General features: G+C 35.2%; 1 protein-coding gene across 2 annotated transcripts in view; it reads right to left on the bottom strand.

Annotated features, from left to right (window-relative positions):
- Positions 1-1,210: 1,210 nt before the first annotated feature.
- Positions 1,211-14,388, bottom strand: part of CTNNA2 (catenin alpha 2) — a 1,546,517-nt gene continuing 1,533,339 nt past the window's right edge. For both annotated transcript variants that reach the window (XM_074196107.1, XM_074196106.1), the window contains one exon: positions 1,211-2,397. In XM_074196107.1, coding sequence (XP_074052208.1) covers positions 2,110-2,397 — 288 coding nt within the window. In that variant the 3' untranslated portion in view covers positions 1,211-2,109. The remainder of the gene's footprint in view (positions 2,398-14,388) is intronic.

Here is a 14,388-nt window from a genome sequence, read left to right as displayed (position 1 = left end):
GCTAGCTTATAACTAACTGACCATCTCCAGGACCTAGAGACACAGAGCCCTGGAATTTGATGATCTCAAAAGTAACCTCCAGCCTTAAAATTTTCATGATTTCAAGGTACTTTTTAAGAACAAAAATTCACAATTCCTTAAGGTTTAAAATGTTTTTGAAATAAGTAATGATGTTTTTAGGATCTATGTTTTAGCAATAGGGAAAGAGGTTTAGGATGACTTTTTGTGAAATAAGAAAGGGAGGAAGCTGTTCTGGTGATAAAAGGCTAGTAGTGGGAAATAGAATTTTAAAAATAAGGTATGACAGCTAGGAGGAAGCAAATTGGCCAAATCAATGTGGAAACTATCTCCATCATCTGATGAGATTCCATTAAAATTGTGAAAGAATCCCAAAGGAGTCATGTTTAGATTTGGGGGGAAGAAATGGGTGGTTCCCCGAGCTTTTCCTCTCTTAAACTCTGACTCAGAAATAATTCTTATTTTGAAGTATGGAAGGGTAGACTTTTTTTACCCTGTGTATCAGTCGGCATTCAAATTTAGTTTTTCCTTGGTTTTCAGACATTCCCAAAGAACCCTTAGAAAATTCAGGAGATAGTTTTATAGAGTGAAGAGAGAAAAGTCTATTTCTCAAGCTACCAATGAAGGTGGGTTGATTTACCAGGAGACTCCGCTTAATGATAAGGATGAATCTAATATGCTAAGGATATCTGGGAAGGGAGGTCACAGATAAAGTCAACTGTCTAGGTATTGATATTCTGGACTAAGAAGTATTGGAGCTTTTTATTTTAAATGTTTATTTTTAAATGTTCTGTTCTAGACACTTTGCAAATATAAAAATGAGATAGGTTCTGCTTTCAGTGAGTGTCTTTCAATTCAGCAAATACATTTAGGAAACTAGATGATGTGAAATACATAGAATTGAAGTCAGGAGGAATGTGCTTCAAACTCTTCATTAGTCCTGTTACCTTGGACAATATTTTTGTCCTCTCAGACTCAGTTTCTTTGTTTAATGAGGATAAAATGAAATCTACCTCCAAGGATTTTTATGAGGATCAAAGGAAATAATATGTGTAAAGCAATTTGCAAATTTTGAATTGCTATATTATTTATTAGCCAGAGCTCAAAACCAAGTCTTTTGACCCTCTATTACAATTCCAACCCATGAGTGTGTACCTAAGATGAAAAAAAAAACATCTCACAACCTTCCAGGTTAAATGAGTTTATTTAGAGTTAGTGGATACAATGGTATAATAGATACCAGCACTCCAAGCTACACCTATATATTTGCCTCTAGACTGTCACACGTTTTCAAATTTCCATTGCTCTAAACATTCCACCATTGGGCCTTCTATTTCTAGGAAAAAATAAAATCATAACCAAAATGGCAAAGGCCAGCCATCATATTGTGCCTCAAATGCTGCTATCAAGATTTCAATTCTCAAAAGTCAATTTCATTTTTTTGTCAGTAAATGGGAATAATTGATCACATGAACAAGAGTCATAGCAGGACTAGAAGATAAAGAACAAAATGTGGATTAAAAGAAGCACTTGAAGCTGGATTATTTAGGTTCCCCTATGTTAAAAATTCACATACTATCATAAAGATATGACCTCAAAGTTAAATTGTTTGATCTGTGGGCCACACACTTAAGTATATCAGCTAGTACATTTTTTGCACTGAAACAGAAGCAATACAAGTTTAATTTTCTACCATCACCCCCACCACCCCCAACCCCAGCCTTTTCACTTAGCAATATACCTGCCAACCTAATGTTTCTTGCATGCATAAAGTTTTGCTTTGATAGATCAAAATTTGTCTTTCCCCTCCCACCCCTTCCCTTGCTCTTAAAGATGTGAATTCTTTGGCCAATTCTATGTAGGCATTTCAAGAGTAGCTGCCAGTCAGCTTTGACAAGAGTGCCTTGCCCATACAAGCTGCCTATGAGTTGATTCTATCTGATCTGATCTCATATCACATGCAAACTGATACTGGTTCATTAGCTTTTCCCCATGCCAGAGGCACATAAGTCAGCAGGTACATATACAAAAAGGATTAAAAACAAAATGGAAAACAAAAGAAAACTTTTCTTCCCCAGTAAAGCTAGTGTCCTAAAATGAATCCATTGCTTTAAATTCACTCAATGCCTGTACGGGAGAAATGTGCTTCTTCTGAGAGCCTCGTCTAACTCTTGTTTGATATTCTTCTGGTTTTTCTCGCTTCACTAAGGGCTTTTTCTCTGGAGCTTTCATCTTCCAAGACACCACAGGAGAGTTCACAGCAGCTGTCCCGTAGACCTTCTGGTATTTGGTGGAGGCCACATAGGAGGCTTTCACCGTGAGAACCACAGCATTCATCAAGTTCTTGGCAGCCTGGATGAGGGATGTGGCACTGTCCAGCTAAAAGAAGGGGCAAAATAATGAAATATTTTAGAGTTATTCAAAGTCAACCATCTAGAAGGGGGCTGATGATGTATTTCTGTGCTTAAGAAGCAAGGAAGATAACTTGCCTTTGGAAGAGCCAGAACAGTAGCGGAGGAGAAACTGCCTATCTCCATCCTTTCCTGAGTCCTCCCCCCCACAATATCCTTCAACCCTCAGTGTATTGAGGCTCTGGACAATAATGAAAACTTCATACAGATATAGATATCACCTGGTTAAAGAGGTAACCCTCTTTTGAGTTGGTGAAAATTTCAAACTAAGGTTTGCCTATCAGCGTCTTCTAAAGTGGCATGGTTCTCAGTGACATAGGGATCATAGCAAAATTACCATTTAGCAGTCAGATGAAAAGTTAAACTTAATATTATCACTATTTTTATAGATCCATTTTTATACCCATGTAAATGACTGCTAATGGAGAGTTGAGATTTGTAGAAGCACAGATCCTAGTTTAGATTTGGAGGGAAAGCAGGGCTGGAATTATATATAATGGTGTAAGTAGTATGAGATCTCTGACTTCTAACTAAATTGTTAGGTTGCCATAGGAAATGAACTGAACAAGTCTCGAGTCCCTCCTTTCAAAACAACAAAAAACTAACCATGAGAAGCTATTGGCAAGTTGTAATCAGAGTGACCATAGACTCTGCCACACAGAGTATGTGATGTTCCCATACAAAAAAGCATTAATTTATTAATTGATCCAGATCATGGACTCTAAGTCTGATGTATCCCAAGTCACTGTCCTGAGTTTTCTTTTTCTCTCTCTACAGTCTCCCTTGGAATCACAGGTTCTTGTTGGTTTAAATACCATCTCTATGCAGATGATTTCTAGATTTGTATTTAGAGACCTAGTCTCCTTTCTGCGTTTCAGTACTGGATAACTAACTGCCTTGTGAGCAACTTGAATTGAATGTCCCACAGTCATTTCATATTCAACATGGCCAAGATAGAATTCAATATGTTCTCTGACCACCTCCACCCTTCTATTGTTTTGGGGCTACTGTTATGGGGCACCATCGCCCTTCCAGTCAAATAGTTTTAGAATCTCCTTTGGAGTCACTTTATACTTGAGACATAGTCAACCAGTAGATATGTCTTGTTGATCCTTCTTTCTCTTCACAGGAACCAGTCTAATGTAGATTTTCTAACTCTTAGTTGGATTATCATAATAGCCTTCTCATTGATCTCTCCTCTTAACAATCAATGTTTCAAATATTCAGCAAAGAGAATGGCTATAGAATCTCTATAACACTCAAACTCAAGTGTCTTCCGTTATATCAAGAATGAAATATAATATTTTTTTGGTATTTAAACCACTTTGCAACCAGCTCCCCCCCCTCCATATTCTCTGTATAGTCATATTGGTTATCATGCTAATTCAGACATATCATGTTACCTCTCATCTCCATTCCTTTCCAAGACAGAAATAAATACCCTCCTCTATAAATATATAATTTATTTAAGATTCAGATTTCAGATTCCTTTCTCTCCACCTCTCCCCCCAACTCCTACTCCCAATATATGCTAGCACTTTCTCCCCCAAGACTGACTCGAATGGCGTTCTCTATTGTTTTTAGGCAAATACATAAAGCCCTGTGTCTGACTTTTGAAGGCTTTGACAAACAACCTTATTATTCATTATTACTCTTCCTCCCACTCTTTGTAGTCTAGTCAAATAGGACTGAAACTGTCCTCAACTCTATTTCTCACAAACAGAACTCATTTCATGACGTCTATAAAATGCACTCCCTCATCAAATTTGACTTGACAGAATCCCTTATTTCCTTCAAAGTGAAGCTCAAGTATCTCCAGATGCCCACCACTGCTAGTGCCCTCTCCCATCATATAGTTATTCTGCATTTGTTCTATCAATCTCCATTCTTCACCTACTTAGATATTTATACGTTGTCTCCCCGGATGGAATGTAAGCTTCTTGAGAGAAGAGATTGTTTCATTCTCTTGACTTGAATTCCCAGATCCTAGCACAGTGACTGCTGTATATTAAGCACTTAAAAAAATCTTCCATGATTGGCTACATTATACTCTCCTTATTTAGGATGGATATAAAACTATATTCATGCAACAAATTGGTAAACTGTACATGAGTCTGATTTTTCTTGCCCAATATGTATTTTGAAATGACTGAATCTTCAAAACATAATAAAATAAATTCTCTCTTCCCTAGTATGATTCCTCAGTATGATAGGAAGGCAAATGAGTCCCTACTTTCAACAACCTCACTGTCTATTGGGGAAGATAACATGTAAAAACATGGTTTTAAGAAAACCATGTATAAATAAAATATGAATTAGATAAATTGGAGATATTTAACAGAGAGAAGGCACTAACATTAAGGGAGATCAGGAGAAGTCTCTTGTAGAAGGAGTTTTAACTGAAACACAGGAAGTTAGGGAAGTCAGGAGACAAAAGGAAGGAGGGAGTTGCAGGAATGGAAGTCAATGAAACACTTGGACATAGAATGTTGTGTATGGAGAATAGGAGACACAAAGCAAGAGAGAGCTAAGAAGTAGAGATATTCTATGTGAAGAAATGGATAAGAACCATTGTCCTTCGGTTTTTCAAACTTGCTCTCTATCTTCCCTCCATCTCAGTTTACCACATTGCTTCTCGTTCTAGCTGAGGATGAAGCAAAACATCAGAATGTTCCCCAAGAATGAATGGTTATTAAGTCTGTCAAATGTCTGAGTCAAGCTTTGCATCAACTATTCAATTATATACAAATTCACCTATACTTCTAGAAATATGCATTCTTGCACTGAGTTCCAAATGCTCAGGAAAGGACTATTAAGTAGAGACAATTATCCTTGCTTGGTAACTAGTAAGAGTCAAGAATTGATGAGTGAAATTCATAAATCATCTCAGGAAGCTAATATGAAAACACATTTCAAAAGTCATGCTTGTTCTCCCATCCCTACCATGCCCTCATAAATTACATGGCCAAATCCCCAAATGGATGGACCTGGATTTCATTTTCCATTCTTTGCCCAAAGTGGCCTTGTCATAACAATGATAACCAAAAAAAAAAAAAAAAAAGAGGGAAAATGAGGGAGGTCAACATTCAGACTTCTTCATTAATTATTTATCCTGACCCAAGAACTGTGCATTCAAACTTATCTAGGCTCCTTTGCACTTTACCCCTTTATTCTCTAATGGAAAAATTTAATTTGTAAAGTTCATCAGTTAGGTTAAGCACACCTTCTTATATGTTTCTTTGATAAGTACAAAATGACTAACCAAGATATTTTTTGTGTGTGGATGTTCCTCAAGGCAGCAGAATTATATTTAGTTCCAAACAAAGACAAATGATTACGATGAATAAAAAAATTTAAGAACTATATTTTTAACTGTTTTAAGCAGGAGAGATACAAATCCAACAGTTAGACAATTCTTATTTTCAAGAATCTTATACTCCACTCAGAAAAGGCAATATGTATATAGCAGTTATTACTTAGGAGTGTTGTTTTCATTTATAAAATTCAGAAATAATGAAAGGAGTCACTGATTAATTGACACATTTTTCATTAGAAACGACAAGGATGATTTGGTATGTTTATTGTTATATGTATAAGGGTGAATTTATTGATTCAAGCATTTAAATAAGGTCATTAGCATTACTATTTTTTTAAATGTTGAATGCAAATCAAATTTACCATACAGGAGAGATAGTATCATATATGGATAGAGAGGTGACCTTATAGTCACAATGATCAGTATTCAAGTTTGGCCTCTGCCACAAAAAGTTTGAGAAGTGTTGGACAGCTCATAACCACTCAATGACACTGGCAACTTCTGAAGACTACAAATTCCCAAATATGTGCCAGTCCACATGGGTAACAAGAGCTCTAAATTTTAATTTTTGTTTTTAAAAATAAAATTTTAGAAATAAAAATATTTTTCTAGATTATAGATTTTTGAGCATAAAGGACATTAGTAGCTATTGAACCTAATTTCCTTATTTTACAGATGAGAAAGATGAGACTGAGAAGTGTTTATAACATGCCAAGGGTTACACAACTAGTAAGAATTTGAAGCAGGGTTTGACCTAAGGTCTTACTGATATGCTAAGGCCAGTACTCTGCTCATGCCAACTAGTTCCTTCCCCAGCAATATCATGCTATTATGATAGTCTGCCTTTCTTTAGATACACTCGGGTTACCCAGCCTCCTGCCAGAAATCTTTGAATAAACCTCATACAGAGGAAAGTGATCAACCAGCTAGTAATATTATGCAAGAAGCCTTACTGAACAGAGCCTGAGGGAACAGAGACCTATGAAACCACAGCTGAGTTAATGCATAGCCTCAACACTGTGCCTCAGTGGATACAGAGAACAATGATAAGCAAAGTAATCTACTATCCCTAATTTGAAAGGGAAAAAAAAAAGAGGTCATGCATGTTTGATGGGTGGGTTGGAAAAAGGCTACAAAATTGGCCCGGGGACAGAATAAAGTTGATGGAAAGAACAAAGAAAATTCTCATCAACTGCTTTGACTATGAAATCTATTCCAGTTGGCTCTACAGACTATTGACACAAGGACCTAAAAGGCAAAGGACCCTTAATATAGAGCTGCAAACAGTGATTAGATGTTAAATTGGCAGCAATATTAAGTAAGACTGCCAGCTGGGATCAACTCAGGTCAGGGAATATTGCTATCTCCATAAATCAAGAAAATGGGCATAAACAGGCCACTTGTAGAATTTATAGGCATGATTACGCTCATAAATTTATCAACAAAAATTGTGGCAAACTTCCAGAAACCTATCAGTCCAACCAATTAAAGTATATTTCAAAACAGAGTTTAGACAATGGTTGCAATATTGAAAATGGAAAAAATAACAAAATCCTAAATGTTCTATCTAGATAATAATGTTTCAGCAGCAAAGAAGGGATGAGAACATATATTAGTTTTTTCAGAGACAGGGCATTAAGGGTGTGGCAAACTTCATACATGTGAAACAATGGGTATGTGAATCAGTTTAGTTGAGCTTTTTCATTTCTTTTTCTGGGAATAGGGAAGAAGAAAGGAAAATGTTTGGAAATTAAGTTTATGTGGGAAGAGATGGGAAATATGTTTTTGTGTAAATATGCATGTCACTATGTATAGACATATATGTACACATGTGCAAGATAGCTAGAAGAATAGATGACAATTAGAAAATAACAGAAAGAAGTCACCAGAAGCAAAAGTGGTTTAAAAAGATTTTTAGTAGAAATTTTGTGGAATTTAAAATAAACTAGGGAAATCTGTAAGCAGAGATACAATCCCATCCAGTAAATGGGATTAGACATTCCATGAGTAAAGAAATTATTTTTATTTTTTGCCTTTGTATTCTCATTTTAGCACATAATCTGATATGGTGAACATTCAATAGGAATTGAGTTGAATTGAAACCTATCTAGGACAGTCTTCATCTGCTGAGCTTTTTAAAGACATATCTCTGAGCCTACTCGCATGACTTGTTATGGGGGAAAAAAAAACAAACAAAAAACAAATGCTTTTTTTCTGAAAAGAAATAATGACACTAAAAAATAGATGGGGGAACTGACTTCCCGAAATCATATTAGAAATTGTAGAAAATGTATAGTAACTGATATGATGATGATGAAACATGTTAAAGATGTCTTTTCCAATTATAAGATTCACCCAGTTTATTAATACTGTCCCACATAAGATTTTTCTTTATTCAACTCCTGCTATTCAGTTCTCTGTTTTTCTGTCTGTCTTTGTCTCTCTCCTTTTCTCTTAACTATTTTGTATTTCTCTGTTTATATTTTGTATTTCTTTCTCTCTATAAAAGATCACAGATTTTAAATTATAAAGGATCATCCAGAGGGCATCGTAATCAATTCCCTTATTTTACAGAAAAGGAAACTGAGGTACAGAGAGAACAAATGACTTCTCCAAGACCATATAGCTAGAAAATGTCAGAAGCAGGATTCAAACTAAGATCATCCCAGCTCCAAACCCAGTTCTTTATATATCCCAGCACTGTGCTGCCAGGTTGATTTCTACAAACTAAGTTAATTCATTTCATTTGAGGAGTCTTTCTGAATAGCTAGAGCAACATTGTTCTTTTGCATTCTGACGATTCAGTATCTTTTTTTTTCCCCAAAGAGATATATCTTGATATACTCTGTTCCTGTATGAACAACTGCTAAGAAAAATTTAGAATTGTCTCTTTCCAAAAGGAATTCTCTTTTAAAAAAATAAAAGGTCATTGGTATACATATCCTCAGTTTCTCTGTCACTAATCCCTTCCTTCAGACTTTTCAAATCTTGGTTACAAATTTAAAATTGAAGAAATACCCAGTGACAAAGATATCCTGTGAAAGACTTTAAATATAAAATTGGACTTCATATTTGATCCTGGAGGTAATAGGGAGTCATGGGGGTTTATTGAGTAGGTAAGTGACATGGTTTTAGATATGCAGTTTAGGAAAATCACTTTAAAAGCTGTTTGAAGAATAGAATAGTGGAGAGAGAATTATGGTCAAGAGACAAATGAGACTTTAAAAACAGACAAGGTGAGATATGAAAGGGTGCTGACCTGGGCTAGTTGGTATGTGAATGAGGAAGAGGGAATTATAAGGGAGAATTACAGAGTTATAAACGTTAAGATTTGGAAAAAATGCTGAGTGAAATCTGAATAAAACATATCTTCTACAAGTCATAAATTCCAACAATTGCAATGAGAATTATTTCAACAAAAAGAAGAAATGTATTCAGGAAGGTAGAGGCTTAAAGAACTGGATTCTGCTTTTACCTGGAGCATTTATTACTTATTTATGTGTACTTGGCAACTTATCCCCTCTGTTTCTTGTGTTTATAGCATCATAGAGTTGGAAAGACCATTTTACAAATGGGGAAACTGAGAGCCAAAGAAACTAAGTGACTGTAGAAAGGTCAAAATAGTAGTGAGTAGCAAAGTAAAGATTCAAATGCAAGTCCTCAGTCTTCAAAATCTTAGCTCTTTCCACTCCACTCAGGCTGATTTCCCCAATAATGGCCACAGTAACTATCATTAGGTCATTGAATAGCTAACATGATGTTATGTATAGGAAGCACCCAGATGAATTTTAAGGGTGCTATATAAATGTCAAATTTGCATATTATTGATAAGCCAGAACATTTGGAATAAAGTCACAGCATAAATTTATCCTCATCAATAATTTAATAATTATCAGTGTTTCATCCTCCCTAATAATGGTGAACTTCTTGGATGGGTCTGACTATATAGCAAGAAAATTGTATATGTCCATTGCTACAATATTCTTTTAGAAGAGGAAATATTAGTGCTGGAGCTGAAGTGTATCTGACTGATTGATGAGACCAATATGAACTTGGAAGACTCTACCCCCAAGTCAGACAGAAATAATCTACATAGACATTTGGAATGGAGATGTCAGCAGAGAAATTAAGTGGCATCCCAAAAGCTACATTAGAGACATAACTTTCTCCTGTAACAGAAATCAAATCTAGATAAAGGTAATCATTGATCAAGATCACAAAGCTAGGAAGTAGCAGAGCTGGGATTTGAAACCTAGGATCTCTGACTCCAGATCTAGTGCTTTTCAGACTATTTCATGCTTTGTTGTTAAATTAAGTTTTGTGATATTCAGCTTCTTCCAAGCACAAAGGGATAACTGGAAGGACCCAAATACACATCATGTAAACCAACCATGTGACAGCTAAGCAAATTAATTCCTACAGATGTTGGAAGACTTAGCAAGGTCACTTAGATTAGGGTAGAGCCAAGAGGAGATTTTCTGTCTTCAAAGATGTCCCTGTTTTCCACAAGCCACTTCCATTTCATTACTTACCAAACTTTCTTCCCACATTTTAGAATTATATCTGTTAAGGTTGATATAAAAGATGTTTATTTTCAACTAGGTATGCCAAATTTCAAAAATTCAAACCTTTACAAGGTGGTGAACCATTTAGGACTTCTCAAAAATAAGTGAAGTGTCAGTTCACTTTGATAGGCTATTAGTGGGGCAAATGTCATACAATTAGAGGCTTGTGTGAAGAAGTATAAAAGAGGAACCAATCATTAGAATATACTTAGGAGACAAAAAGACCTTGAGAATTTTACCTAAATGACTTAAAAGCAGAGAAGGGCAACTGAATGAATTTCCTCTCTGTGAAGGATGGACTTACTTATTTCAAGGTCTTGCTTAAGGGGTCTAGTGAGTTTGAGAGGAATTCAATGAAACTTGAGAAATGGGAACACCTCATTTCCCCATCCTCAGATGTTCAGGGGCTTGTGTACATGTGTTATAACAGGTCAGAGTTTGATCATAACAAATATGCAATAACCTTATCTCTCTATGCATGAATATATTTGATGTTTCAAGAGTCTGTTCTTCCAAGCTCTGCCCCATTCAGTAGGGAGGCTTATGTACTTTTTTTCTCCTCAGTTTAGAAGAAGTATAGACATTAAAATCTCTACTTATGTCTAACATATTTATAACTCATAAAGTTTCTTCAGGTGCAAATAAGTTAAATGATTTGTTTAGTAAGTTAGAATCAAAGGCAAAATTCAAACCCCAAATCTTCTGAATGTAAGTCCAGGATTCTATCCTCTAGGACTGTGCTATTCAAATAATTTTCCTAAAATCATACTTCTGAGAAAATAAGGAGAGAATGTTGTATGTCTAATTAGAAAATGTAGCTAGGTTCAATGTTTGAATCCTTAAATTATCATAGATTCCATCTAAAAGTTCCTCTAAGGTAATCTAATCTAGCCTAACCTTTCTTTAATGGAAGACCCAGAGAATCTAAAATGATGGTCACACAAAAAATAAATAACATATCCAGGATATGAACTCTGGTCCTCTGTCCAAAAATTCAATATTCCTTCCAATTTTGTATCAGTTAGCTTGAGAAATTGATTTCTGTTCAATGAGTTTTGGAATTCTCATCTGAAAAAAATAGGAGTAATGATACTTGTGGGGACCAGATATGTCATAATGGTGTTCTTTCTTGTAAGTATTCACAATGTACCCAACATTAAAGAGGTAGAATCTTCAGTCAGTCAATGAATGAATCAGCAAGCATTGATTATTAAATATTTTACATGCCAGCGACTTGAGATACAAAAATAAAAGTCCAAAACTCCTGTAAATTCTTCTTAGTAGTGAAAAGAAACCTTTCTCTAGGGTCAAAGAGCATAGACTAAGATCCAGAATAGATGTCTATTATGTATGAAACCTGGGAAAATTCACCTCACATCTTGGACATCCAGTTTTTATAGCTACATTGAGAGAGATCTAGGTGATGCTCTTTCTCTCAGAATTTTATCTTTCTCATGAGATTAACATGATGTCTATCATCTCTTGAAAAATGCATGTTGACTTAAAGGGATTCCATTTACTCAACTCTTTAAGTGAGAAGGTTGAATCTGATAACATATGAACTTCCTTATATCTTAAAGTCTAGCGTTACAAAATTTGTAACATTTCAGATAAGCAAAAAGCTATGTGTGGCTTTAAAATGAGGAAGTGAAGAAGGCAATATCATTGAGAAGGACAGAATAAACCTAAAATAAAACACTCAGAGAGGAGTTTTTCTTGAAATGTGACTGGAAAGCTGAGGACTTCTAATGTCAGTCCCTGTATATTCTTTTTTCATAGAGAGTTATAGAATGTTTTGGAGCTTAGCAGAATGCCCAAAGGTTTTTATTTGTTGAAAACATTTTTCCTTTAAGTAGTCATGTGAAATTCTCATTTATACAATAAGAAATTAATATTCAAAATAAAGAAAACAGATTTGTCAAATGTAACATGTCTCTGGAGCCCAATCCCATAGCACTTTGCATTGTAGCACATGGCCTCCCAATACTTAGGAGAAGTAATCTGGCAACAATATAGAGGCTGAAGTGAATAGTGGAGGAATTGGATGTCATTTAAGTAGTCAGTGATCCAGGGATAATATGATGTGTCTGATATGGGGAATGCAAAGAAGGGATGAGGGAGAGAGAGATTTTAAGGTTCTATTTTTCAAGGACCCAGGATTTTAGTGGAATGTGTTTTCCTTATACCAACAAGAATAACCATCCTACTACAACAGAAGACGCTCTTCTATATTGGCTGTGATTATAAAATTCATCACTTTTTTCCAACTGAATTTCAAAAGTAGATTCTTTCTCATCTAGAAGACCTATTGGCTATGTCTGATCTGCATTCAGAAACTTTTTAGTTTGATAAGATTTTCCAGAGTTTGTGTTCTACCAACAATCTTCAATGTAAGCTCTAAGCAGTAATAAGGAATTTTAAGAGAAACTTTGTGTGTGTGTGTGTGTGTGTGTGTGTGTGTGAGGTGATAGACAAAACACAAATTCTAATAGGAAAAACAAACATGGATATTTAAAACTTATATAGGTATATACAAAATAATATATAGCTTTGGGTTGTGTATTAAAACTTTGTGGTTTGGGGCATAAGAAAGGCTTCATTTAAAGGATGACATGCGATTATTTGATCTGATCTGGGTCTTTCTTGAAGCAAGCTAAGGCTTCTAAGATTTGGGAGGCTGAGAAACAATGAGCTTTTGAACTCATTCAAAAGCACAAAGTTGGAAGGATGCACTCCTGTATATGAGGAATTGTTAGAAGGCAACTTAAGTTGGACTATAAAGAGGAGTAGAATGGAATACAGTGGAAAATAAAAGCTAAGTCAAGATAGCTCCCTGATGGAATTTATATCTGAAAAAGTTCTATTTTTTTAACCATAAGATCACAAGAAGCCCTGAAGTTTAGTGAGTGTCCGGTGGGGCAGTGGAAGGGTTGGAGAGGAGGGTGTGACATGCTCCAATCCATATTTTGTCAAGTAATGGGAGGGTGGAAGGAAGTAGGCATGGATATATTAAGGCAGAGGAACAGATTAGGAGGTTCTTGTGATAATTTAATTCAACTCAACTCAGTCTAAACCATTAGAGGAACACTGGGGTAGTGGTTATATGAATAGAAAAATTGAAAAAAAAAAGAAGAGATGTGGATATAGGAAAAAACCAAGAGTGATGATGTGACTCACCTCAAATTATAATTAAAGATAGAAAGAGACAGAATTTGAACATGGGGCTTTGTACTCTAGATTTGAACCGAATATTCTAAGTCTTTCCTGACCAATTCAGAATGAAGTGAACTCCCCTTTCTCCAAATTCTTCTAGTCATTATTATCTGATACTTTTTTTTAGCAAATATAGTATTCTTTTGAATATTGTTTTCATTATTTGAAAACCTAAATTATTTTACATGCTATGTATTCATGTCTTGGATGCCCCTTATGGTATAGTAGTTCCACAAAAGCAATGACTGACTTTTATAATTTAACATAACTCTCACACAGTGTGTATATGGAGTATACCACCTTCAATACTTTAAGGAGCTTTGTAATATTAAGTGACCTTCATTAATTCATTCAATTCCCCTCCTTGCTTTGTTCAGTATAAGATCTTAAGAATTTCGTTGACCAAAAAATAATTAAATAAATATCTGTTGACCAAACTTCTCCTGATGATTAACTGATTTTGTGGAGGATGGTCATTTGACTCTGATCCCAGAGTAGCCATCTTCAAACCTCATGTCAAGCTAATCTAATTCAACTCAACCCAGGCTAAGATTTTGGAGAACCAATTCAGCACCAAAATCTGTCACTTTTTATATTTGATGTTTTTTTTAAAAAATATGGTAGAACTTTTCAGAATAAACCATTCCAGGACAGAAGTAAATTTTCCTATAGTGGATTCTTCATGGACATTGCCTTGATATGATCTGCATCAATCAATCGAACAAAACCCAGCTTTTTTAAAGTCTCTACCTGCTTTATAAGTTAACTTATATTTTATAATTTATAAGTTAATGTCCAATAACAGTGCCTAAGATCCATGTACAAGGCATTGAATATACTGAGATCAAAGGGAATCAGCTCCTGC

Source organism: Macrotis lagotis, chromosome 1 (assembly GCF_037893015.1).
Source record: "Macrotis lagotis isolate mMagLag1 chromosome 1, bilby.v1.9.chrom.fasta, whole genome shotgun sequence".
Taxonomy (NCBI): Eukaryota; Metazoa; Chordata; class Mammalia; order Peramelemorphia; family Peramelidae; genus Macrotis; species Macrotis lagotis.
The sequence above is the reverse complement of the archived record's forward strand: the minus strand, read 5'-3'. Positions and strand labels throughout refer to the sequence as shown.